The 27,042-nt window shown below is 46.0% G+C and overlaps 6 protein-coding genes across 6 annotated transcripts; 4 read left to right on the plus strand and 2 right to left on the minus strand.

The window, feature by feature from the left end:
• Positions 1 to 260: 260 nt before the first annotated feature.
• PG985_002762 (uncharacterized protein) lies at positions 261 to 1,004 on the minus strand (the record flags this gene model as incomplete). The annotated part of the gene is made up of 1 exon (XM_066822531.1): positions 261 to 1,004. One exon carries the CDS (start codon positions 1,002 to 1,004, stop codon positions 261 to 263), a length of 744 nt encoding a protein of 247 aa, XP_066689963.1.
• Positions 1,005 to 11,812: 10,808 nt separating this feature from the next.
• On the plus strand, positions 11,813 to 13,161 carry PG985_002763 (uncharacterized protein; the record flags this gene model as incomplete). Its single annotated transcript, XM_066822532.1, has 4 exons — positions 11,813 to 12,039; positions 12,176 to 12,296; positions 12,362 to 12,450; positions 12,525 to 13,161. The coding sequence occupies 4 exons, from the start codon at positions 11,813 to 11,815 to the stop codon at positions 13,159 to 13,161; spliced, it is 1,074 nt and encodes a 357-aa protein (XP_066689964.1).
• Positions 13,162 to 15,189: 2,028 nt separating this feature from the next.
• On the plus strand, positions 15,190 to 15,749 carry PG985_002764 (uncharacterized protein; the record flags this gene model as incomplete). The annotated part of the gene is made up of 2 exons (XM_066822533.1): positions 15,190 to 15,298; positions 15,364 to 15,749. The coding sequence occupies 2 exons, from the start codon at positions 15,190 to 15,192 to the stop codon at positions 15,747 to 15,749; spliced, it is 495 nt and encodes a 164-aa protein (XP_066689965.1).
• Positions 15,750 to 19,670: 3,921 nt separating this feature from the next.
• Positions 19,671 to 20,057, plus strand: PG985_002765 (uncharacterized protein; the record flags this gene model as incomplete). The annotated part of the gene is made up of 1 exon (XM_066822534.1): positions 19,671 to 20,057. The coding sequence occupies one exon, from the start codon at positions 19,671 to 19,673 to the stop codon at positions 20,055 to 20,057; it is 387 nt and encodes a 128-aa protein (XP_066689966.1).
• A 914-nt stretch (positions 20,058 to 20,971) lies between these two features.
• On the minus strand, positions 20,972 to 22,182 carry PG985_002766 (ABC1 transport protein; the record flags this gene model as incomplete). The annotated part of the gene is made up of 3 exons (XM_066822535.1): positions 20,972 to 21,241; positions 21,326 to 21,732; positions 21,798 to 22,182. The coding sequence occupies 3 exons, from the start codon at positions 22,180 to 22,182 to the stop codon at positions 20,972 to 20,974; spliced, it is 1,062 nt and encodes a 353-aa protein (XP_066689967.1).
• Positions 22,183 to 23,737: 1,555 nt separating this feature from the next.
• On the plus strand, positions 23,738 to 25,379 carry PG985_002767 (uncharacterized protein; the record flags this gene model as incomplete). The annotated part of the gene is made up of 2 exons (XM_066822536.1): positions 23,738 to 23,968; positions 24,045 to 25,379. 2 exons carry the CDS (start codon positions 23,738 to 23,740, stop codon positions 25,377 to 25,379), a joined length of 1,566 nt encoding a protein of 521 aa, XP_066689968.1.
• Between the last annotated feature and the right edge of the window lie 1,663 nt (positions 25,380 to 27,042).

Below are 27,042 nucleotides of genomic sequence, written 5' to 3' on the forward strand. Positions count from 1 at the left end.
CCAACCAGTAAGTGATGATCTTTGACCAGTCATAACGGTATCCATGCTTGTTGTGATGTCCATAGAAATTGGTCAGGTGGAAGACTGCCTCAAAGCTGCAAGTACTGGGGGTAATGAGTAGTCTGTTTCCTTCGGTTCCCGGTTTCTCGCAAGCGGAACAGATCGTACCCTCGGACATGTGGGTCACGTCCGTGTAGTCGTCATGGAACCCATCTGTTCCGCAGCTGAGCATCATCTTATTCACTGCAGTGATTGGCTGGTCAGCATACAAACGAATAAAGAAAAGACGAGAACCCAGGATATCTTAGGGACGTTCGGGGCGGTGTACCTTGTGCCTGGTGGTAATACATCACGTCGATAAGCCTAGCCACCAAATCCAGCTCATCTTCGGAGAAATGACCCCAGAACTTGCAGGGCCAACCATCGGATATTAGGACGCTCGAGTCCTCATCCGATGCAATGAGCCCGAAACTGAAGTAGCGGTCGTCGACGCTTGGCCCGTTCACGCTGAGGCACAGGTTGCAGAAGATCTCGAGAATGTAGTATGACTGGATCAGGCGCGTTGGGTCTGTGGCGGGGTCGACCCGCGTATCGCCGGATTGATTGGGGCGAAACACCCATGAATGAAAGCTTTGGTTCTGCAAGGCGATGATGGCGTGGTGGAGTAAGGGGATATCGTTGGCAGTCTCGAGGTCAAGGTCGCCGAGCTCATCCTGGTTCATGAAGCGGTCAAAGAAGTGCTGAATGTCACTGTCGTCTGTCGTATCCACCCATCGAGATTCATTGGCCATCACGGCCAGCTTTGCACATTCTGACGAAACCAGATGGTTGACCAATGTCCGGACAATGGTTGCGTGATGCTGGTCAAGAATCAACCGGAAGTCCTTGGATATCATGGAAAAGTTGTGCACAGATGCAGCGTCCGGGAGCTGGAGGAAGATCTCCAGCTTGATCTCATTGGGAAGGCTACTAAGCCGGTGGCGAGGCTGCAGTGCAGACGCCATTGTCTTGTGCTGCTCGGTGTCAGTTAAGGAAAGATGATGTGGTCTGATGATTTCTCGATAAGAAAGAGGATAATCGGCTAATAAACGATCGGGGAGAACATGAAAACACGCATTAATTTATTTTCAGCGTGAAAAGAAAGGTACAGATCAATTGTGGTGGATGGAGTGTGTGAATGCATACCATGTAACAGCCCACTCGAAATGGCGTAGATGTATTCAATCCTAGCTGCATGGGGGAGATGGGATATGGGCACTTGTCATGTTGCTCGGAATCAAAACTTCTAGGTAGATTTCTGGCTTGATGTACCAAGTGAAAGACTTTTTTACCTCAACGTTTGAACAGAAAAAGTCATCTGGCGAACCGGCTCCTTATAAGTTGCTGGTGAGTGAACGTGAGGTGCACCATCCGCTACTAGAAAACAGCATTTTATTTAGTAGGAATATCCGGGTAGAATGAGTAGCACTTCATTTGTCCTAGGTACTTGCATTTTATTACACCTAAAAGAAATGGATGAGCATGCTAGGTCAGGGATTAATTAAAAATCGAAACGTATTGGAAAACGATATGGCTTGGATTATGCATATTTCTTATCAAAGTTCCGGTACACACATATATATAAACAAAATATACACTGTACGCCTCCCCTCTTAGGAGACTGACTCGCTAGACAGTCCATCCATCTATGCATACACGTCCCATTGATGTCCGATATTTCTAGGCTGCTCAGCCAAACTTGGCAACAGCACCACCTTTTAACAGTTAAGCATGGTGTGCTTGTGAGGGGGGAGTCACAGACCCGGCCTGTCCAGTTGTTCTACTTTGTAAAGTCTGACAATGCACGTGCGATTGCAATTCTCACAGTAGGGCGTGACCATCAGCAAATCAACAACTCAAGCAAGCCGTTTTCCAAGAGCACAAACATGGGTCATGCTGTTGCGGCATCCCTTACTACGACCAATGGTGCCAACACCCCAGCTCTCTGGGGCCCGAGTTGGATATCATGTTCGCCGTCAGGGCATCCTGGATGCCAAAGGCGGCGCCTGTGACAATGGACATGAATTCCAGGCCTCCACTTCGACGCTGCTGCGGGCGGTATAGATAACCAATAAGGCAGTCAATCATGGAGTTAACCAGGAAGCTTCGGCCTATACCTAAGGACGTAACCGCGGTGGCTAAGCTAGGATAGCTTCATGACAACATGCGATACTCAAAGTTGTCCCAACTGAAAATGGCGTGGATCACCGGTCCCGCTTCGTCTAAGGGGGCAGAACAGCTCCCTGCGACATGCCTTTCGTGGTCCCTTCTCCATGTCTCTTGCCTACCATAGTTATCCCATGTGTTTTCATCGTTCTGTCGATAATCAGCATCCCAAGACAATGTTGACCTGTTTACATTTCCTGAGATAAATACGCGGATGGCTACCTCTTAACACTGAATCTTATAGGAATCGGGGCAATCAGATATGATCAATCATTTGGCAGTGCAAATTTACTCAGAGTTTCACTTTCAATCCCGGGGTAGATCAGAGGCCTTTATCTCGGTACCACGCCCTCGGACAGATCCCGAGTGTATACCATGTCTTGATACCGATATCGGGTGAACTAACAAGATCTGCGCCAAGCATGGTGAATGGTCGCCGAACTGTATGCTTGGCACCGACGCTCCAACAGGCGCCTAGCAGCTTGCTATCCTGTTTAGGGGGGAGGCTTGTAAAAGAGCTTGGATGTTCCCGGATCTCGCTCACGTGGTTTCCGGCAATCGAACCGAGTCTAGCAGCAGGCGCCAAAGTAAACATACTCACAACTCGGATCAAATTCCGCGGTCACAAGCCATGCTGGCGAGCCTCTCGGGAGATTTGATGTGGGAAAGAAGCAGGACACTGAAACGACCGTGATTTATACGCCGGGAGATTCGGCCCCCAAGTCCCTTATTGAGGCCAAAATGGATAACCAGAGGTTTCAAGCACTATCGATCGCTGCTGAGCTGAATCGATTATCCTTTGACTCGTCACTGCCTGACTACATTGATTAACCACCAAGCTCCGTCTCAACACGTCCGACGATATCTTCTTCTTCTTCTTCACTGCTAAATGCTTTTTTGAGTCTCGGAGACACGGCAGTTACTACCGAGTAGTGATAGCCACTAGTAACCACCTTTTCGACACTAACCTTAATTAGCTGCTCCTATCTCGGAGCCATGATTTTGAAGGCATTATTCCAAGACCGCAATTCCGAGGCTAGCTACTCAGTCGATTGGCTAACCCCAATAGCTACTAGATCTCATGAAAGCGACTGCTCTAGGTTATATAGACATACTCTTGTAGGTTATTCCGCTACCACACCACGTTTTCGCCGCCGCGGAGATCGTCCCGCGAAGACCACGATCGAGAGTAAGAGGGCGAGAAAACATAGTCTACGTTACTCTACTCGTTTCTATAGTCCAGTTGAGTCGACGAGCCTAAATCACTCAACTCCGTGTCGCCGCTGACCTTCACAATTCGCGTGTTGGTGTAAGGGTTCGTTGTACATGTGATCAGGAAGGGGACTTGGAATTCCCTGTAATCGAGGAGGCTGGTCTTTGGCACGAACCATCAACCACGTGAGCAGAGCCCACTGCAATATCCCCCTTTTTCCCAAGTGAGATGGTGGTAGATTGCATCCTCAGGGTTGGTTCAGCCCAATGCAACGTCTGCGGCACGTCATCCGATTCACAACGGTCAAGGCCAGTCTCCAGCTACTATGCCGAGTTTGGTCTTCCATGCCATCGTGTATTCCCGAGTTGTTATCGGGGCTCGGTTCATACGTGAACCATTGCTGCACGCAACGATGGCACCTGATAGTACGTCAGGCAATGGTGTGGCCACTATAGAGTACGCGCATGTAGATCATCTGGCTTTTTGGCAAGCATGCGCCGATCGATGAGGACAGATACGGCAATGCTTGCTGTATCAAACCAGGTGTGTATTTGTAAGGGTCAAGATGATATGTCTACTGCCACTCGCATAAGGGACGAGCTGTTAGTCCCAATAAGAGGGCCCTAATAGAGATACGGAAGATCAGTCAAGATAAGAGAAGATCTACCAATACCCACCTGCATGGTTAATCAGGGGACAAAGCGGCACTCCAACGTTTTGCTCTCAGCTGCACTTGGTCGACTCGGCTTTCTTCCACGTTGCATCTTCAGCCGCACTTGCACTGCAAGCAGATAAATCGCCTGTTTGTCACGGATGCTCGGCAAAGCCATTGGCAAGTTCTCTAGCGTGATGTCATTTCGAAACTAGATTTCAATCCAGCAAAGCAGACTTCTCACATATCATAAATTCTTGAGATGGCTTACGTTGCGTCTTCCAAGACCTTGGCGAGCCATTCGCGGATTGTTTCCTCCGGTGGTGGTATTAACCTGTCGAGGCTGGTACCGGTATTGAGCATGAAGTGAACTGCTGTGCCACATGATACCGGAGGTGGAAGCAATGTTGTCTCTATATTAGTGCTAGCTTCTCGTCCGGAATCCGACCCGGTCTTGTTCCTGACCGAGGCTAGTGATTAGTCTGTACTCCGTATCTTCAACTGGGAGAGAGAGTGGGGGCCTTTTGGCGCAAGGCGTCTAGGCGTTGAGCTGCAGCTGATAAACGAATGCTGTGCTGTGGAAAAAGCTATCTCCAGGTGTCATCCGGGCGGGAGTGCATTGATTTCCCTTTCGACGAATCGGCTGGTTGTACCGCCGGCGAGATTGTTACGGACGTGGTTTTCACGTTCCCCAGGAGGGTCTCCCATACTCCTCCCCCGCCACAGCACGTATCAGGTGTTTCAAGAAAGTCTGTTCCTCGGTTGCCCGTAAGTGCCTCGGGTTCCTTCCCTTCGGATGCAATTATGTCGATAGCCAGCATCCAATCATAACCGACCTGGTTCGCGCTTCACTTCACCCGCCTAGGCTCCGATTCGACGGGAGAACTATCGATCGAAGGAAGCATCTAGGCAATCAGGTAAGGTGGTAGGCTCTGGGACCGACAGCCAGGTTTGCCTACTTTGTTCCCAAGCGCCCCGCTTCAATTGGTAAGCTATCAAACCCGTCCAAAAGTTCGTGATTAGCGACAATCGCCAAGACGTGCCTCTTTCACCTTTTCGGCCGCCAACGCACCAGAGCCCCCCGCGAGGAAAGATGAGAAAACGAGTTCCAAACTTCCAAACTTTGGGTCAGATAAGCAATAAACGAGGAATCTATATTAAAACCAGCTGAAAAGTAGGGTCGGTGTGGACCAGGCAATTCTCGCGCACCCAATCACCTGGGCCGGATTTCGCGGAACGCCATCCCCCTTAGGCCGTGTTTCATTTCAATAAGCCTGGCTGAAATAAGATGGAAATTAAAGGATATAAGTATACGGCCTCGATAAATTTATATTAATTATTAAGTCCGAATTATATTTTTAAACTATATCGGTTTATTTAAATACGAAATTAACTAATTAACCGCATTTAGATTTAAAAAAGTTATCTAATTATATTATTATATTCGGCGTTTTAAAAAAATTAATTAAATTAACGTTAATTTAATAATTAACTAACTAATTTAATTTTTTTAATACCGATTAAATTTAACGCGATAATATTAATACTTATCAGTTTAAAAATAAATAATAAAATAACCTTTAAAAGGTATAAAATATCGAAATATTTTTAAATAATACTTCGCGAATTAATTTTTTTTTATTAATATTAATATTATTATAAAAATATATTATAATATAATTTTTATTATTTATAATAATTCGATTATATTAAAATAATTTAGAATATATTAAATTTATTACAAAACGAACCTAACGTTATCGCGTAATTAAATAAATCGTTATAGGCTTTATTTAATATTTTATATTGATAACGTAGAAATTTTACTTCTTTCGATTTCCCCTAAACTATATATTTATTAACGACAGGTTTCGATATAAGCTTTATTTATTTAATTTATTTAATAAATTTCCGGAATTTTTTTATAATTTTTATTATATAAACCATACTATTTATAATATTTTTAAATAACGTTTATTTAAAACCGACTTTTACCTTTTTAATAAAATTTTAATTAATATTAAACTTTTTATATTCTTTTTCGTTATTACTTATAAAATTATTTTTTTAAAAATATATATTAATTTTAAAATAAACTTTTTTTTTATTTATAAAGCTTTTTATAAAATATTACGATATTTAATAAAAAGAATATAAATTAATATTTAATCGGATTTCGATAAATATAATTTTATTTTTAATCTTTTTATTAAATTATAAAAAAATAAAAAGTTTAATTTATATCTTTAATAATATAATAACGCCGTTAATAATATTTATTTCGCTTTTAAAGTTATAAATAATAAATAAAACTAATAAAAAAATCGAAAAAAATAAATTAATATTAATATATTCGCCGTAATTAATTAATAAAAACGCTTTATATATTTATTAATTAACTAAAAAAACTTAATTAATAATAATTATATTTTTATATCGGCGATTAATTAAAACGAACTAATAATATAAAAAGGTTATTATTTATTTAAAAATACCGGCTTCGTAAGTTTTTAACGTTTTTTAACGCCGTATTACGATATATAATACTATTTAAAGGAATATCGTTAAATAAATATATAACCGTAAATAAAAAAAAAATTATTTAATTTATATTATTCCGTATTCCGGAATTATATTAAAAAAATATTTAATAAATAAAAAAAGAAATTCCGGTATTTTAAAAGCTTTAATTATTTTAATATTAAAACGATTAAATTATTTATATATATTACCGTTTTTATATATAATTATATTCTTAAATTTTAATAAATTTTTAAAAATAAAAAATAAAGAATTAATACGAATATATATATTAATAATAATATAATTAAGCGAAAAGTTATATATATAACAAAAAATAATTTTAATATATACGAAAAAAAAGAAGGAAAATATTTAATATTAAATTAAAAAAAAGATTAATTAATAAAAGAAATATAATTTAATTACTTAAAAAATATATATAAAACGTAAAATATTTTTATAATAATTAATTAATTTTTACTAATTTAATATAAAATATATACTTCTTTTAATATAAAATTAGTCATATAAATATTATATTAATACTAATTAGCCGATTCTTTTTTATTTAATATATTCCCTTATTAAAAATAAATATATTATATATATTACTATTATTAAACCTTTACTTATTACCCTATAAATTCAATATATACACCTTTAACTTAATTTATTTAATTAACTTTTATTATTAAAGTTAAACTACTACTTTTTTTCTAATATAAATAATTATTATATTATAATTAAAAAAAAGGAATAAAATTTAATTTAATTAAAAAAAAATATTTTTAATAAAAAAAAAAAAAAAAAAAAAAAAAAAGCAATTTTTAAAAAATCGAGATTTATCGAATAATTAAATAAATTAATATATTCTTTAACTATCTTAACTATAATACTATTTTTATATTTTTCCGGTTTATATATCTTTTTTATACTTTAATTATATAAAGTTATATAATATTTATAAATTAAATATTTTATTTTAAGGTAAAATCTTATAATTACCGAAACGGTTAAAATAACGTTTAATATTATTAATTTTAAATACCCGAATCGTTTTTATATATAATTAACCGAAAATTTAGGGATTTATTATATATTAAACGGTTAAAAATAGGCTAAGATATAACGTTTTTTAATATAAATAAATAGGATATTAAATAATAAAGTTTTAAAAGTTTTCGTTTAATATTATTTATTTTAATATTATAAAATTTATTTATTATTATATATTATAAAAATTAATTATAATTTAAACTTTATATTTAAAATTATTCGGAAATAATAATATTATATAAATATATAAATTTAATATAAGGTTAGCCGTCGCTTTTTTTCTACGTTTTTAACGCTAAGGTTTAATATTAATCGAATTTAAAATTTATTAGCTTATATATAAGATCCAATTTATAGTATAATAATATAATTAATATACGTATAAACCTATTTAATAAATAATTAATATAATCGTAAAGTTTAATATTTAATTATAATATAAAATAATTTTTAACGTTTTTAAATAATTTTTAACGTTATTTATTAAAAAATTATTAAAATTAATTATAAAATAAAGGGAAAATAAAAAAGAAAAAAAAAAGAAAAAAAAAAAAAGGAAAAGGAAAAAGAAAAGGAGGTAATTTTAAAAGTAAAAAGATATAATTAATTTAATATATTAAAGCTAATTACTCATAAGTTTCTATCGATATCTCGGAAAAGCGTAAATATATTTTAAAAAGTTTTAAAAAAAAAAAGAATTTTACGATAATTTTATAATATTAAGAAATAATTTATATAATATAGGTATAACGTAAAAAAGTAGTAATTAATAATATAACTCCCCTATTAAAAATAAGTACAGGGTTTATATTAATATTTTAACCGAACCTTATAACGCCTTAATACCTAATATAAATATACCCTTAATTAATACTAAAAATAAATTAATAATAAAAAAGTATAATATTTTAAAAATATTAATTAAAAATATAAAATATAAACCCCTTATTTTTAATATTAATTTAATAAAAGAACTATTAAATTAAAAACGTTAACTATTTTAATTCGATTTATTATTAAAATTTATTACTAATTAATTAATAATTTCGATAACTTCCTTTTTTTTTCCTTTTTAATTTTTATAACTCTTTTTTATTATTATTTTTATTAAAACTAATTCTTTTAACGTTATTTTTATTATCGTTTTCTAAAAAAAATTAATATTAAGTTAAAAAAATATTATTTACTTTTATTATTACTTTAATTTTTATACGTTTACGAAGAAGTTTAAGCTATTTATATTAAAAATATTAATTTTCTATTACCTATATTATTATTTTTATCGATTCTTTAAAAAAAATTTCGACTACTTTTTTAAATATACTAAAATAGAATTAATTACTTTTATTAAATTTTTTTATTAATATTTTCATTACTCGTTTTAAATCAAACGTTTCGAATTTAATTAATATTTTATTAAAAAATTATAAAGCTTTATTTAAAATAAATAAAAAAGTTTCTTTTTAAACTTTTTAACGCCGATTTTTTCCGTTATAATTAAATTATACCGATATTAATACGGTCTTCTTTTTTCTATTCCAATCGATATAAAAAACTTCATATTAAAACAATTATTTCTTTCTTTTTTTAAACTATTTATTAAAGGTATCGGCAAAAGGGTTTAAATTATTAACTTCCTCCTACAATTCCTTTTCTTTTTCGGCCTTTAAAACTCTTTTTAAAACTTCGCTAAATCCTTCCGCTTTTATACCGTTAACTATTTTATTTACACCGAAATAAAACTTATATAACTTTTTATTAATAAAGTAACCAAACCTTTATTTCACAATCTATTAATATTAATTATATTACTATATCTTCTATTTTTAAACTTCTAATATTAATATAAAAAAGCCGATTACGGAGTCGTTTCCAGCCCCGGAAACATTAAAACATTATAATTATAATTTTTTAATTTTTTTTCGAAAGTTATTTAATTTATTCTTATATTATTTAATATTAAAATAATTCTTCAGTACTCGATTTAATTAATTAATAACGATTTAATAACTTTTATTACAATAATTTATATAAGTTCGATATTTTTTTACTATCTTATTTTAATAGTTTTACAATAAAATTAAAACGTTATTAAAAGCTTAAATAGCGTTATTCTTCGATTTTTCTTCGGTTCTATTAAAAAAAATTACTATAAAAACTATAAAAGGAATAAAAACCGTAAAAAAAATAAAAACCGTAAAAAGAACAAATACTTTAAAAGGGGCAAATACCTTAAAAAGAGTAAAAGTAAATACCGTAAAAAGAATAAAAATAAATACTATAAAAGAAATAAAAATAAGTATTAAAAGAAAAAACGATATAATAAAAACTATTATAAAAAGAATTTTACACCGACGTTTAATTTTAAAAAAAATAATAATTAAAATAATATTAAAAGTTAATAATATAAAAAGAATTATAATATTTAATTCTTTAATAACTTTTTACGAAAGTTTAAAAAGTTAATAAAACCGCCTAAACTATATATTAAGCGGTAAAAAAAAAAGTACATAATAAGCAACCGTTTAAAAAGAAATTAATATACGTTTAATTTTTTTAATATTTATTATAATAAAAAACGATTTAATTAAAATATAATTTCTTTAAAAAATTATCTTTAAAACCTATTAATTTTATATAAAAGTATATTAAAAAGTTTTAATATTAATACCGCTTAATACTATAATTTATACATATATTATTATAATACTTTATTATATTTTATAAATAATTAAGTTATAAAATAAATTAATTACTTTAATATATATAACTTATTTAAACAATAAACGGAAAAATTAATTAAAAACTAGTTAAAAAGCTATAAATTTACCCGGTAACTGACGAGGCCGTACGTTGACCCTAAAAATCAGCCGGCTTATTGATTTGGAACGCAGCCTTAGCGTCGCTACCACCTTTGTCATCCCGCAACCATTGCCCGCAGCTGGGCGGGCGAGTTCCGCACTCGATGCCACCAAGCAGCCAAAGGCCAGACTGATCAAGGCCACCGATACCACCCAATGCACTGGCTCACTGGCTCACTGGCCTAGCCGCAGCGACGGACGGACGAAAACCTGCGACCGGCGCGTGGCGCTAGGCTGTGCGGCAAATCTATTGCAACGCCGGCTCAGGGACGAGAACGTGCAAATAGCGTGGCAGACCTCCCTAGCGTCATCTTGCATGCATCAGGAAAAAAAAAAGACGTTGACGACGGCGCCGATCGTGGTCGCTTCCTTCCTTCCTTCGCCAGATGCCAAGATGCAGTACTGATAGGCGAGAGGGAAGAAAAGGGGGTACATAACACTAGAGACACCTCATGACCTGAGAAGACCCTAGCTACCAGCTACCATCACGACCAAGTGGATTCGTGCGGAGGCTTTTCAGGTCGTCTCTCGTGATTTTCAGCATTGCTGATTTGCTTAAAGCGGAGCTGGCCAGCAGCCGCTAGCCCTAAGGGTGCAGTCAGCCCGCCGCGTAATTCTCCTGACAACTCCGCATGGGCCAAGCCACTTCCGCCCGGCGCAGAGCTGCCCTTCTAGGCCAAGCAGGGCGGGCCGCTAGAGGTCAATCAACTGTAGCAACCCAACCTACCATATTGCTCGGTCCAAGCGGCAACGGCATAGATCGCAAGCCCGCCCCGGCAGTAGCAGTAGTCTCGCATTCTCTGGTCGATCTTTTTTAGCCAGGCAAGCACCAAGCACCAAGCACGCATAGATTCACCAGTGCGTCTGGTCCCGGGCCTAAAAATCAATCGACACTCTTTCTCTCGTCATTCCGTTAATTAAAACCATATCCCCCCCAACTCCATCCATCCCTCTCTCCAACAAAGAATCACGGAACTTTAAGGTTTCTGATCTGGCTGGCAACGAGCGAACTCTCTTTCCGCTCCGCCTCCCACCCCTTGTGTCCCACCAACCATGCACGGGTAGCGAGGATCATCCATCACCTGGGAATTGCGCAACATCAGCTTCGACAGCAGCGAAGCCCGGCCGCCTTCCAAGGGCTCCATCGTTTCCACCACACCACGCTCGTTTCAACATTTGGTCGGTCCTCGCAGCCGCCTCCCCGACAACAACGACGACCAGCCGGAGCAGGAGCGGTAGGAGCAGCAGCAGCAGCAGAGCGTCGTCATCAGAGAACACGATTCAGCAACCCCGACGGAAACCATGGCGGACCAGGAGACGTCAAAAACCGACTACCAGGTAGCCTCGCTGGCGGCGGGCTTCACGCTGGGTTTCGGCATCCTCACGGTCTGGGAGGCGTGGAAACAGACGCGGCGCAACAAGAACCCTATTCGGAGTCCGTACATTTGGATGCTTTGGGGCGAGATCACGGCCAATTTGGTGCTTGCCATTCTCGCTTATCTATATCTCGACGGCACCGTCACCCCGGGGTAAGCTTTTCTTTATTTCGCTTATCACTGCGCCGCATGCGCGCATGATTGCATGCATGATGCATGCAATGGCATGGGAGCATGGGAAGCCAAGAGGGAAAAAATGATACTAACCAAACCTGGAACCTCTGTATAGTGTGCCGCTCTTTTTTATGATTTTGACTTGCTGGGTGTTTGAAATACAACTGCTTATGCAAATTATCGTCAACCGGATTGCCGTGATCTCGGAGAACCCCAAGACGGTCATCTACATAAGGGTACGTGTCTTGGTGCCTGCGATGTCGTACTCTTTGCTCGTGAGACTAACTTTTGCTTGGTACAGTGGGGGTGCGTGGCCGCCATCTCGTCCGTCAACATTGCCGTCTTCGTCATCTTCATTCCTGCGCATCTGAAACATCCGCCAACCGAGGCGTAAGTGCTATGAATTTGGGAGCCTTGATCCCGGACCCATGACGCACACACATGCTGACTAAACCTCTCCATAGGTTCATCGAGGCCAACAAGTACTGGGACAAGATCTCAAAGTTCCTTATCTGCTTCATGGATGCGGGCCTGAACTGGTACTTCCTGCGCATCGTCAAGCAGCGCCTCGTCAAGTACTATGGCCTGAAAAAGTACGCGCCGCTGGTGGCCTTCAACGCTAAGCTCATGATCCTGTCGGTCGGCATGGACGTCCTCCTGATCGGCCTCATGTTCCTGCCGAACCAGGTCGTCTTCATCCAGTTCCACCCGGTGACGTACATTGTCAAGCTCAACATCGAAATGGCCATGGCAAACCTCATTCGGAAGCTGGCGCAGAGCGGACACGGCAGCGAATACCCCGAGACGGTGACGGGGGAGTCGAGCGGGAACCACTACGGCACCGAGTCCTTCGGCCGGGGTCACAATCAAGACCGCGAGCTGCAGACCTACACGCGCACTATCGACAACAAGGGGCCCCGGCCCAAATCGGACGCCGACTCGGACGACAGCGGCTTCGTCGGCGGCATCCAGAAGACGGTACACTACGGCGTCACGGTAGACGACATGCCCGAAAGGTCACACGGGCAGACGGCGATGAAGAAGGTATCTGAAGAGGATGAGATCTCGCTGGCCAACCACGCCGGCCCTCACGCCGTCTAGGGAGGAAAAGGTTCAGGACGAACTTCCACGATTATTATGGAGTTGCCGCCCCCTCTCTGTGCTTTGGATAAGCCACACACAAAGGTGCACCATTACTGCTTGCTTGTTCTGCACCATGCTTTTAGCCGCGTATACCCCAGAGCTGCTTCTCAAAATAATGTTTCCAATGATAAACACAACCAAAATAAACAACCAAACCAACTTTCAAGAACCTTCACGCTTATCGGCCTCCGTTGCACGAGAAAGAAGAAACGTGTTTTGCTATCTTGCCTCCGGACTTGGAATCTTGGAAAAGCCCAGCAACCAGCACGTCCTTGAAACAAATCGCGTGCTTAACTCCTAAAAAAGCGATCCACATTGTCACCGCACTTGTCCTTACGGCCGACTCTCGCACGGGCGGTCCAGCCACATGCGCACTAACACCTAGTTCTGACCTAGGTGAATGGCTAACGGTTTACCTCCTCCTCCCGCCCCGTATTAGTAACTGCAATAGTAATCGCAGGCCGGCATCACGTGCATTAGGTTGCACGGGCTGTGGGACACATGGTAATTACTTGCTGCTGGCGGCTCTCAGATTTCTGCAGCGTCGCTTTTTCCAACCTTCTTACTTGCCATTTGCCCTATCTGCTATCGTCGTCAAGCGTGGGAAAGATGCGATATGATCTAGATTCAAGATGAGATCGCGAAGTTCTGAAATACCCGAAAATACATCCTGCGAGCAAAAACCTGGTTCCTCGACCAGCAGCAACCGTCAAATGAGGACAAAAATAGACCAGGCCTGCCGTCGCAAGTCCTTGACAGGAACTGAAGAGTAAAGTAGTCAGCACCCGCGGCAGTGTGCTCTCACCCCTTCGAAACCCAGAGCAGGTAATCTCATGTAAGGACAAAATGCTCGGGCCCAACTGGGTAATCACTTCGCAGTTCCTCTGGACGTTAGTATAATGATCGACAACGGTTCCTTGTTAGCAGTGGGCCTGTCGACGAGGTGACGAGACAGGCAGCGTTTCAGTGGCTCAAGTGGTCAGTGTAACCTCATGTAACATCGACCAGGGCCAGCGGTGTTTCGCGCGTGGAACCCGATTGGGACCATTTCGACCCGGGCTGGCCAATCACAGGCCAGGTTCGGACGAGTGGCCCGGTGATGGCGTGCAACAGAGTGCAGAGGAGACTGCTTATTCTTGCAAAGTTTCGCTCGGGCTTTGGTTTCCGTCCCAAGTCTTAAGACGACGAACCCCGAGCCAAACCCTGCCGGCATCCGCTGTCACGTTTGTCACCCGCCCGAGCTGCTGGGATTCCGTGTGCCGGCGCCCCCACCTGCCATCCACTGCAACCCCCACAGTTCGCATGATGGGCGTTGAGTGGCCGGGGCCCTGCTGCCAAAAGGTTCCTCGCAATAGGGCCAGGCGTTCGTCGACGGGGCGGTCACCGTTACAGAATCGCACGATGCGCTAACTGGATCGGTAGAGATTATCGCCATCAGCAGCGCGGCCGCCAGGATGCCAGGCTGCCTCGCACGCGCAGTCGTCAGTCGAACAACACCATTCTACATACACCAATCTTGCAATCTTAGGAGTGGCTCCTAGGGAACCCCGGATGTTGATCACACACGCCCAAAAGGGTCGAATCAAGTCCCGCGTGCTGCACAATGCTTGCAGAACCAGAGACATGCGACGGCAGGGTCAAACAGATGAAGGAATTTCTTCATGATCCAGGTGCCATCATCGCGCAGCGTAGATCCCTCGACGAAGGGGTTTCTGGGGGGGCAGCCCGGCAGTTGGTTCTCTATATAACAAGACGCAGCTCGCGATGTTGAGAGGCATTTCCGACTCTTGCTTTCTCATTCCCAATCCGTTCTTTCTTCACACCCTGTACCTTTTACCACAATCCACCAGTCCAGCTAGCTGTCGACGGTCTTTACACATTCTCATTCGCTTCTTATTTACTATACCCAACTACTTCACTAAAACCAACAAAAAAACAAACCCTCCTTAATCGACTTTTATCGAACAATCCACCCCAACAATCAAGATGCAGTTCCCCACTATCTTCCTCTCTGCCGCCCTCGTGGCTCTCTGCAGCGGTGCCCCCGTTCCTCAGAGCAGCGGCGGTGGTGATCTGCTTGGTGGACTCGTTGGAGGTACGTTTTCATTCCACATCTAGCTTACAAACCCATTGCATTAAATGTACTAACTCAACCTCTAGGCGTCGGAAACACAGTCGGCGGTCTGGTGGGCGGTGTCGGCAACGCCGTCGAGGGCGTCGGCAAGGGCGCCGGCGGCCTGGTCAACGGCGTCACCTCGGGTGCTGGCAACCTGGTGAACGGCGTGGCCTCGGGCGCCGGCAACGCGGTGGGTGGTGTGGTCGACGGCGCGACCAAGGGTGTGGGCAACGCCGTCGGCGGCGTCACGGGCGGACTCGGTAACGCGCTCGGTGGCGGTAACGGTGCTGGCGCGGCTGCTCCCGCCGGCAACGCTGGTGCCGGCAACGGCTCGGCTCCCGCCGGTGGTGCCAACGCTGGCTCCGGCTCCGGCGGCCTGCTCGGTGGTGGTGGCTCGGGTGGTCTGCTCGGCGGTATCCTCAAGGAGTAAGAGGGAAAAAACACACGTCAACTTTCTTGGACTATGCACGATGGTTCAAAACGCCAAACACCAAATGTTCTGGTTTCCCAACCAGTCAATAAGCTCGAGTCGGTAACAGACTCGTGGCTTGCTTACTTCTTGATACCCAACCGGTCATCCAATTTCGCTATTCCGGGATGGCTTCTAGGCCATTGATAATATAATACACTACCACCACCAACAACATAGCGTTATGCATTTGACCATCTGAATCGTAAGTGACATTGATCTTTGGGGCAACAACCGATGCGAACTCCATCGACACTGAAAAGCTGGCCACGCTCCCGTTGCGATTCATGCGGCATTCGTAAGTAGAGCGACGTGACCAGCTTACCCTCTGCAGCTTACCGTCTGACCTTCCTGATTCGAAATGGGCCCTGAAGTCTGGCTCAGCATGACGTTTGGCGGAGCGGCTCGCCCGGGCTATGGCACGCTCAGTCAGCCGATGTGACCCGGCATACCGGTAGGTCGGTACCACTAAGCACATCCGTCAATGATGGAGTGATGAATACTTTCTATTGACATGCCGATCTTTGCCCCTGTCGCGATCTCTATGTCAATCTCATCTCAGCCGTCATCATCTCGAGTGCTGCCTGACTGGTCGCAGCACCTTGACGTTCAATAGTTTTGTTATGCAGAGGAACTAGACCAATCGGCACAGTCAGCTAAGCGTCGATCTTTGCCCGCTTTATAGTTGCCCGCACAGGCTCAATCTTTTACATACGACCATATCCTGCTGAATACTAGGGATCCCGTCCGCTCTCCCATATATAAGCAGCAGAGAGCCGAATTAGTACTAGGGTCGGTGACGACCTGGGAATCCTCGGTGTTGTATGTTTTGCATTTTTGAACTTTTGGCCTCTCGGAATTTTGATGTTCGTCACAGATCTGAATTACCTTGTAAAGCCAAGTTACGGCTACGATGGGGTCCATCTTCACTTGTGACGTTCGAACGCTCCAGGCTCCCATGTCTTATGCGGTTACCTGGACTCCTTACGTTCTAATAGGGGAAGATAAAGAGATATACTTATTGTTGTTCCGTTATCTCCTGTACCAAGCTACTGGCGAGGATGTAACGTAGGTGACCCTTGAAGTCATTCAGTCTTTGGTCGGGAGCTAGCCGGAAGGTCAACGGCATTTGCGAGTGCGAGCCGGAGTCCGCAACTACTCTAAATATTATAAAACGTTGCGACACGTTCAAAGCATCGCTATGCACCATCAACACAGTGAGTAATGAAATCTGGCGAGGCTTTCTAGCATCCATCGCGAGTTTCTGCCGCCCCTGCGCTGCTCCGGGGATATAGACGGTGCGGGCATGCGACCTCTGGTCAAGCAGCATGCCATTTTCAAGACAGTAGTCAGCATTTCGAACCTACGTAGCTGCTTTCGGACGTTTGATCATCCAGAACCGCGTACTTTGTGACTGCCTGCTTCCTCGGTCTCGGGCGAGGTTAGCCGCGGCCGGGCGTTCAGGGGTGGTGATCCTCGCAGCCTGGTCCTTGCATGGACTTGCCGTTTGAAATGTTAGAGATGATTTTTAGGCTAAAAAGCGCAACGAGAAGATTCGGAGTCGTCTGCAGTACTGTTCGTCGCTGATGATGAGTACCGGTCTGCGAGGGGGAGTGGGGATCGGTGAGCCGGGCGGTGAGCTTTGGGGGCACCGGGCGTGGGGGACACGCTTCCATGAGTCAGCCATGTAAGACATGTCTTCCAAAGATGTAACCTTGGCAGATCTGAGTTTGGAAAAGGCCGCTTCTTATGTCCAAATTTGGGAGCTGTCCACCAGGGTCCCATGGTTCCACCCCCAAATCCAGCCACCCGGGCGACGGAAATCTCACGGATGCGCGATCTTTTGGGATTAGTGATATCAACGTAATGGCAATGTGATGCAGTGCACATTCTGGAAGGGTAATCCCCCAAAAAGGGCGGCGTCTTGCTTACTTTGGAAATCAGCAGCGCTGAGTAAGGCTAGGGTTGACAGGGGGCTGGATCCTTCCACCCTTTCTGGAAGCTGACCCTTTCCACTTTGAGGGTAGAAGCGGGTTTAGCACAGTTCACTCTATGTCGACTGGATACCAAGCAGCGGCCCGTACGTGCGAAAGCCATCCACCTGGTTTGAGTAAAGTCTGATCAACGATCAGGATGAGTTGCCGAGGCGCATGCATGCTATTATGGGTATTACCAAAACCCAGATTGGAAGAACATGATGGTTTACCTTGACCCATCAGCCGCTCACTCAGCCTCTAGATGCTGGGCGAGAAGAAAAAGAAATGTGTGTTGCAACCTCGGTATCTTCCGTCACTCGGTAGTCCCGGAGACGTTCAAGTTTGACAACTGTATGGCAGCGATGGGAATCTTCCCACTCTGTCAAAGCCCAGGGACAGATAGAAAGGCCTGGAGTTGAAAGAGACGTGTGGACCACCTCACCGGGACCCATGGGGAAGACTGTTGGGGCCTTCCTGCTTTGGGTCGGGAGCCCTTGTCTGGGCGCCATGCAAGGGGAAAGGTACATGCAGGGCACAGATCTTGGCAGGCGCACTCAGCAATAGTTCCTCGCAAATTGCTGCATCCTCCCCTGTGTTCGTCCGGATGGTTCCGGCTTAGCGCCTTAGCTCAGCCTTACATGCCCGCTTCCCCATTGGCCGTTTGTCATCCAGGGGCTCCTATTGGACCACTTGGAGCAGGTGTTATAGGAGGATCCTATACGCCAAAGAATTACTGGGTTATTCGACAATCCTGCTTGCACCGTATCAAGTGATCAATGCGACGCTGACGGCCGACACGCGGGAGGGCTTCTAATGCTCTCAACTCCGTCGGGCGAAGCAGAATATGGCTGATTGCTCTAATGGATCTCGCCGCCCTCAACGTCTCTGCCTGCCTCTCCCTTTGAGGGATATCGGAATGATGTGAGATACTGTCATCGCTATAAGACGTCATGCTGACTTGAAGATGTCTACACTAGGCTTCTTCAGTAAAACCCGGCTTTTGTAATGCGACGGCGAATAAGGGTGTGGAAATCGTTGAAAAATAGTACAACTCGCTACCGTAGGGTTTGGCCATCTCTTTCTTGTTCCTTGGTCTTCCTCTAGGTTTACCTGCGTCGGAACAAATGCATTTCCGGGGGCTGCACAACTCCGACACCTGGATTAGGTTTGTGTAATTCAAGTATCGCAGATAAGGCTCTGGCTGCACAGCGGAAGCATAAATAGTGCACGCGGCTCTGCACCGGCCAAAAGGGAAGGTGTTATAGATCCTGGAAGGATCTCAACTGCAGCCCGTGAAACGGCCAAATCTCGGTTGCGATAGCCCCCCCCCCCGTCCGAACGCCACCAACTGTACCTACCCAGCTGCACATCCCTCTGGCAAGTAACGTAACCTGTCATCGTCGCCATCTGCTGCACCAAATCAGATACCTTCAATGAGGCATTCATGGCATGAGTAGCACGTAACACGACTAGGTCGGATGATTGCTGACCTGTACGTGGGGTCTCCGGTGTAAGACAATATTTGCTTCTGTTTACCGCTCCTTCTCGTAGGACTATCCTCACTCGCGGCGAAAAGAACAGCGCATGTATACCGTAAGCAAGACGACGAGGCTCTGGATTCATCCTGGTGGACTGTCGGATCCACGGATTAGGGGGCGACACACATCGTGGATGGTAGCAATGGTCATGAGGCCTTGAAGCAGTGAAACCAAAGTGAACGGACCCGGGTCAACAGGAGAAGAAGTGAATATAAAAGGTTGTATTCCTTCCTATAGACCATCTTCTTTCTCGTTCACCAAACACAAATCAAACCAACCATAACATCCACACCAACCAACCCAAACACCCATTTCCCACCCCACAAAATCTTCTTTACTTCACCACCAACCCCCTATCAACCATCAAAATGCAGTTCCTCACCCCCCTCATCCTGGCCGCCGCCGCCACCCTCACCAGCGCCGCCCCCGCGCCCTCCAAGCTCGAGGCCCGCGCCTACAGCGGCGACATGACCTACTACGACGCGGGCGTGGGCGCGTGCGGCTACACCAACAACAACAACGACGCCATCGTGGCGCTGCCCTTCAGCTTCTTCACGGCCGCCAACCCGAACCAGGACCCCCAGTGCGGCCGCACCATCCGCATCAGCTACAACGGCAACACCCGCGACGCCACCGTCGTCGACAAGTGCGCCGGCTGCTCCGGCGGCAGCATCGACGTCACCCCCTCCCTCTTCACCGCCCTCACCGGCTCCCTCGACGCCGGCCGCGTCCAGGTCACCTGGGACTTTGTCTAGATGCAGAGCCCACTGCTTCACGCAAAGAAGACTAGAGATGTGGGGAATGCAAACCGCCATTAGATATTCGCTTCACTGTCTAAACTTGTTTATTACTTTTCCCGCACATATATCGATGTCCGTGTTTGGAGGGGAGGATGCTTGGACGTTGGGGGAGTCAAAAAGGGGGAAAAGCTACAAGGGGGTGGAACATTTTTCTGCTCTTTGGGGAAGCTTCTTGGGGACTCGTTACAGGGTCCCGCCACGATCGCTCAAGCCTGTAAAATCCTTGCTGGATCATGTTTATAGTCATTCGTCATAATCTATAACCTTGACAGCTCACCATCTTCATCTCACGACCGCCTGCGTGATAAAAATGAATGCCCAAGGCACGGCGAGAAGAGACAATTAGGTTTAAACAGTGCTGTTAAAAAGGACGACGAAGCAGGGATCTTTGCTGCAGGAGATCCATGCAGGATTCGATTAATTAACTCTTCCAGGGGACCAGCAGCCCAGCTGTATGTCATCTTGTCTCACCTCAGCTGGTTCCTGTCAGCAAGGCGGGTGTCTCGGTGCCCGCCGTGCTGACTGCGACCAAACCCATGGGGCCGCTGCTGTTGCTGTTGGTGGTTGCTCCCAAACCAAAGCGGATAGGCCGGTAATTCTTGCCATTTCGGATGGGTTGGTGAAAGGTGATGGTGGGTATATATCCGGATTCGGCCCTCAGCTAACAAGCCCTTAGCAAGATACATGGACACAATCGATTTCGCCAATCCCCTGTCCACGTGTCAACCCTCATACGATTCTTATGCATATGGCAGAAAGAAAAGAAACCCCGATGCTTAGCAAAGCCCAAGACATAAGAGGTAGAAGGAAAAAGAAGTAAACCTCCTCATGCGGCTTTCCTGTCCCTTACCAGGACGCCCCTGGTTTCTTCATATTTGCTCATGTTCCTCCTTTTCTCGAAAATGGCTGGGCCGCCCATCCACCTCGACCACCTCCATTCTTGAATCCCCCTTGAAGTCCCCCATGGGGGCGCTCACCCATTCGCCGTCCGCCAGCAATGCGACACTGCAGTGCCATGGCGTCGTGAAGCCGGTCTTGGTGTTGAGCAGGCTCATGGAGATTTTATGCTCCCCCGTGGACTGATGGATGGAGAGGCGCAGGTGTTTCGGGAAGGCAGCCTTGGCCGCCCCAGCGAATGCCTGATCAGTAATCCATTGGTCAGTGGCTTGCTTGCGTGGCTACCCAATGAGGACCCGACGACAGCACACCGGAGAAGGACTCACGTATCCTCGGATCAACATCTCCTTGGCGAGGAACTTGACGTCCCTCTTGTACCCGTTGCTCGTTCGGCCCTTGCCTCGGGGGAAGATGTGCTTGAGATCCGACTCGAGAAACCGCTTATACCCGCAGTAGGTCAAGCGGGTGTCTGTGTTGGTGGCAATCTCGTGGCCAATGTCTATGTCATCATCCCCGTACTTGTTCAGCAGACACCGGCGGAAGTTGGTGGCGTTGGCGACATATGTGATCTCATTGAGCTGGCCCCTGGGCAACGGGAACTTGACTAGGTCCTGCAAGCGCGAGAACACAATGTGATCGAACCCCTTGTGTAGTGCCATGGCGCGCAGTGACTCGCCATAGGCCCAGGTATCCCGATCAGGTATGCACAACAGGTCTTCGTCATGACGATCGGCTCCGGGTCAGCAGGGTGGTCCTGGCCAAGGAGATGGGCATGATACCAAGTGTATAGGTACGTACCGTTATACACCAGCCCGTCCGAAATGATGAGCACTTTGGCACCGGGCGCATAGACCTCTCCAATGCGGACGCACATGGTGTTCAGCCGCTCGAGCGCCAGCTCTTCCGCCCTGTCTGGCAGGATGCCAAAGACCTTGTACACCTTGTTTGCCGACTTGAAGGGGAATGCGGGCAGGCACATCTCTACAGGCTGCCCAGCCAAGACGAATCCGTCGATGACGGAGAGGAACTTGGGGGTACCTGCAGCAAGCCGGTGCACAGTGTCGTCAAACTTGTTGGAGGCATAGTCGAAGACAATGGCCAGTATGGCGGCCGAGATAGGCGAGTGCGCCTGTGCATCCGCAGAAAGGATGGAAGCGAAATCGGGCCTGGAAACAGACTTCATGATGCGTTTGATCCCAGAAAGATCACTTATCTCTTATCGTGGCGCGCTTCGTCGCTGACTTCTTCTTCTTCTGGGTAAGATGAAATGCATGCATGCGGCTTAATAACCGACAAAATGCTACCGAATCTACACGGTTCAGGGTTTAAGGCTGAGCAGACAGGAAGCCCGTGGCGGATCAGACTTTGCCTTACCCAAGACGGATGAGGGGGCTGTTTGGGTAAATGTGTGGTCCATCGGACGCCTTTATCCGTTGTCGTTATGGGCCAAATCTACTCACCGTGAATGGAACGGGTACAAATGAATGCTCATGTGCACATGCACGTTTTGGGGAATCTGGTCATGTTTTGCTTCCATCAACCCGGATTCGATGAGCTTCAAAGCATGGTCACGAGGGGCCTAGACATCATACGATTCGACGATTGATAAGGTAATGAAGTGCCTACATATATTGCAATAGGGGAAGGCGCGCCCCATCTGGTGAGCGTGTAGGAGGTACCTTTTCGCTGATGGCGTTCCTTCGCTCGCTGCATCTGCCCATAGCACACCTGATGCACCGCGTGGGTAGGGTCCAAAGCCAATACGTATCACTCGTGACCCAAAGGACAGAGCTCATTTCAAGTGTCATTGAATCAAAGTAAGATGATGAGCTTTGCTGTCTTGTTAAGCTGCATCTTCCATGTGAGACCTAAGAATGCGCCTGCCGATTGCGGCTCGTCTTTTGGTGTCTTCAGAAAAGACCATCCCACACCCGCGCCGATGTGGACGACGGCATGATGTGTTCTCTGGAAGTCTGATACCGAATGAATGTATCATTGGTGTTGCTCCTCCGAAAAGTCATCTCGCACAGCGGGCAGCTTGGGGATTGGTATTGACCCACGAGACACCCATCATTTGCGTCGCATTCCTACTGGCTATGATCACAAGTCTCGCCCTTGGAACAAGATAACATTGCAGGTCAAAATGTTCGATTTCGGATGTGGCTCGATTCTTGTTACTCTGGTTCCATCGTCTTGTGGAAAGGAGCCCGCCTCTCGACTGGAACCACCCGCAACTGCAATAGACCTCCTTTCGGGACTGCAAATGGCTATGTTCACAACTCGCGAATCGGGCAAGAGTGTCTGTTCTCGAACCAACCAAATGTCCCGTCGCGGGCGCACAACTGGCTGCGAGTCCTTATCGCCGCGGCACCCGGCAGAAACCGTCGCGCGCTGATAATCGGCGACCCGAGAAGGCGGCCACCGCGTCGGGCCAGCGCAACATTTGCCGTTAGTTCAACACAGACAGGGGGATCGTACATACGGGCATTGCAGGTGGCGTTTTTAGGTCGGCGCCTGAATTTTATTGAAGTTTAGACTGGGATACTAAATGTTTGCTAGCTTCGTGAAGTAAGATTGCTTACTAGTCTCATCCCTGAGTACAGTGGCTGGCGATCTCAAAATGGCGGGCGAAGACGTGGTCGACATGATTGAGGCCCTCTGGCGCCGAAGGTCTGCATCTCTTGTTGTGTATAACTGATAGACAACTGTCCTTGGCTTTAAGAAAACCGATTTCCATCATGCAGAGCCTGAATCCCTTGCGTGGCGGCCCAACGCAGCCCCCGACGATTGACTCGGATGAGACCTTTCCACTGCATTTCCTTGACAACCAAATGAGTCCTCGGGAGCTTGTGTTGAGCCAGACCCTGCTGTTCAACTCGGTACTCAATGCGACGAAACTACACGATGGTCTCGTGAAGCTGGTGTCTAACGGTGACTGGAGTAAGCTGGGCGGGCGGCTCCGCAAGCAAGTGAGTAAAGACCCTGCTATCCTACCTCCGGGAGTTGTGGGATACAAGCTGATCATATCGACCATATCTTCTCTAGCGCGATGGCTTACTGGAGCTCCATGTGCCTAGGGAGTTCACGGCAGAGCGCCCCGCGGTTCTCTTCAGCGCCAAGACCTTGGGCATGCCCGTTGGCGAGCACCCACTTGCCGGTCGTCTACCCCGGGCGACTGCCGCAGCCGAGGGTGAGAGCCCATCCCTCCATCCCGGATCCACGGAGTTTAAGGAACTCAGCATCGTTCCCGGCTGGTGCACCAAGCAGGAAGACTATCTCTCCCGCGACGACCCCGTACTGGGCCTCCGCATCATCGTGTTTGCCGACGCTACCATCGTGTCGCTCACGGCACCCCATGTTGTCGCTGGCGCCTTGGGCTTCCAGTCCATCTTCTTGGCCTGGTCTGCGGCGCTGCGCGATGACGGAGCTGCCATCCCACCGTTACTGGGAGCGCGACAAGACGTCCTCGACAGTATCGGTGGAGAAGAGGAGGGAGGGGAAGTCCAGTCGACGGAGCCGTATATCCTCACGCCAAAAGAGATGACAGGATTGGGCATGGCTAAGTTCGCTTCCCGACTTCTCTGGAACGTCTTTTGGCGGCCTACGGTCGGCTCGCGCTCCATCTGCCTGCCGCGTGAGTTCGTGTCGCGACTGTGTGAGAAGTGTATACAGGAGGCCGAGGCAGCGAGAAAGGACGGCAAGCCTGTGTGTCTAAGCGACGGAGATGTCCTGACGGCATGGACGACCAGCTTCGTGGTGCGTGCGCGGGGCGGGACACGGCCGGCGTTGGCCATGGACGCCGTCGACCTCGTCGGTCGAGTCAAGAGCTTTCGAGATGCCGTCGATGGGGTCTACGTGCAAAACCTGGCGGGCGGTGCCTTCACAGACATTGGCGTCGATCTCGCCATGAACCGGCCGCTCGGGAAAGTCGCACAGGCGATACGCGCCAGCATCCAGGAGCAGGTCACAGAGGAGCAGATTCGCGCCCAGTTGCGCCGGTACAAGGCGATAGGACTCGGCCAGCGAGACTCGCTCTTTGGCGACCCCGACGCCCAGCTATTGATCTACAGCAACTGGACCAAGTTCGACTTGTTCAACGCGTGCAACTTTGGACCCGCTGTCGTCAGATCATCGGAAACGGAGACCATTTCTTCCAAGAATAGCAGCGATGATGCGACCGCCATGACGCCGCCGGGTAAGCCTGTGTACATGCACTGCAGTTCGGTCGAAGACAGCCGGTTCCAGCGGGATTGTTTCGTCATCACGGGCAAAGACCTGCGGGGCAATTACTGGATGACGGCCTTCCTCTACCCTGAAGACTTCGCGCCGTTCGAAGAGTACATTGAGCAGACTTGGGAGGAAATTAGATCATGGAGCTGAAGGAGGAAATGCTGAACTCTTCAGTAGCAGTTTTAGTGCAGATGCATATGTCAACAAGCACGCTTCGTCTGTTGTAGTAGCACAGCCGCTGCAGGTCTTGTTGTCAGCTACGGTATGCAGGCTTCGTAAACCTAATGTTGCAGAGAAGGCTAATGGAACCTTCCAATAAGCGCACAGCTGCCGGCGCGCAGGGCGGTGCTTTTGACTTCAGTTGAAATACAGCAATTTCATATTCGCTTTGGGGCGACGGTTGCTGGGCTCAACCCAAATGGCAGCGCTTGCGCATAAATTAGACGCGATACACATTTACAGAGTATCGGTCAGTCAGTCAATGCAAAGCAGCCGAAACACATGTGTCATCAGAGGTCGGTGATGCAGTGAGGTGCATTGGAGACATTGGAGTGTCGAGAAAGGTGGCGTCCGATAGATTGAACAGGCCAGAAAAGTTGGCCAGGTGTTTGTTCGAGCTGCAGCCACACTGCGCATTCTCGTCCATTCTCATCAAAATCTCCCGACCACCAAATGAGCGATCAGCTTATGTTACGTGAGGAAGAGGATAGATGAAGCCCCGCTTCTACCCCATGTGGCACTTCCGATAGGAACATGACTGCAGCCTTACACGACAGACGCTCGATGTCCGCTCCCGAGCCATTGGTAGTGTTACGATGCGACACGACAAAACTTGGATGCGCCGTCTTCTCATCATTTGGCGTCGTCTTCTCGTATGAACCATCCACTCCTGTCAACTCCGACGCTCACTCGAATTGCGTGTCTTTTCTCCGTCAGCGTTGTTATGTCCATTCCGACTATTGTCAGCTGCGGCGTGGGTGGTGGGTTCTCTGATGATAGCCTACCGGTGGGGGGGAAATGGTGGGTTGAACAAGGTTTTTGTCCGGGGAACACAGCCTGACAGGTTCTAAATTTGACCTTGATTAGTAACTAAAATCCCACGAGGAAAACGATCCGCGAGGTCCAGACCCAACTGGAGGAAACCCTTTCGTTCCTCCTTCCCGCCTCGGTCTTGGCCGAGCCCTTCAGCTATGCTGTCGGCTGTCCAGGATGCCAGGTTTTGCCCAGCATGTGTTTGCTAGCAATGCAGAGACGGGCACGCATATCGTATGCACGCCCGAACCAACAGAGGAGGCATTGGCGAATCACGAATGGCCCTTATCACCGTCACCGCCCTGGTGGGTGGTAGGCAAAAGGCTGGACATGCACACCATCTCCAAAACCGTCGTACTACACATCTCGTCGTCACAAGCTGTGGTGGCAGGGAGCATAGCGTTGGCTGTTTTTGCTCAGTCCGTCGTTTACCTCCTGGCGGGTGTTCCCTCTTTCCCTTCTCCCTCCCCTGACGCAACCCTGCAGTAGGTTGGAATTGGGGTATGAAGCAATGTTGTCAGGCCGGCCGGGATGATATGAACCTCTTAGCCCTTCATAATATGTCGCTATGTCCCTTCCTCAGCCCCCCTGACCCTGTAGACTCTTCGTCAAATCCTACAAACATTCGCAAGTGCTTACACGGACGACCACGGGAAGCCGCTGTAGATTTAATAAACGGCCCATCAGCCGCAACGGGTGCTTGCCTACTTGCAGCGTACTTGTTTAATTCGCTTCTTTCTTGACCCAACTCCGGCGCATCATTGTGCGTGGTGGTTTGAAA

This window comes from Apiospora marii (genome assembly GCF_038362585.1).
Source record: "Apiospora marii strain CBS 49790 chromosome Unknown utg000002l_segment0_segment0, whole genome shotgun sequence".
Lineage (NCBI taxonomy): Eukaryota > Fungi > Ascomycota > Sordariomycetes > Amphisphaeriales > Apiosporaceae > Apiospora > Apiospora marii.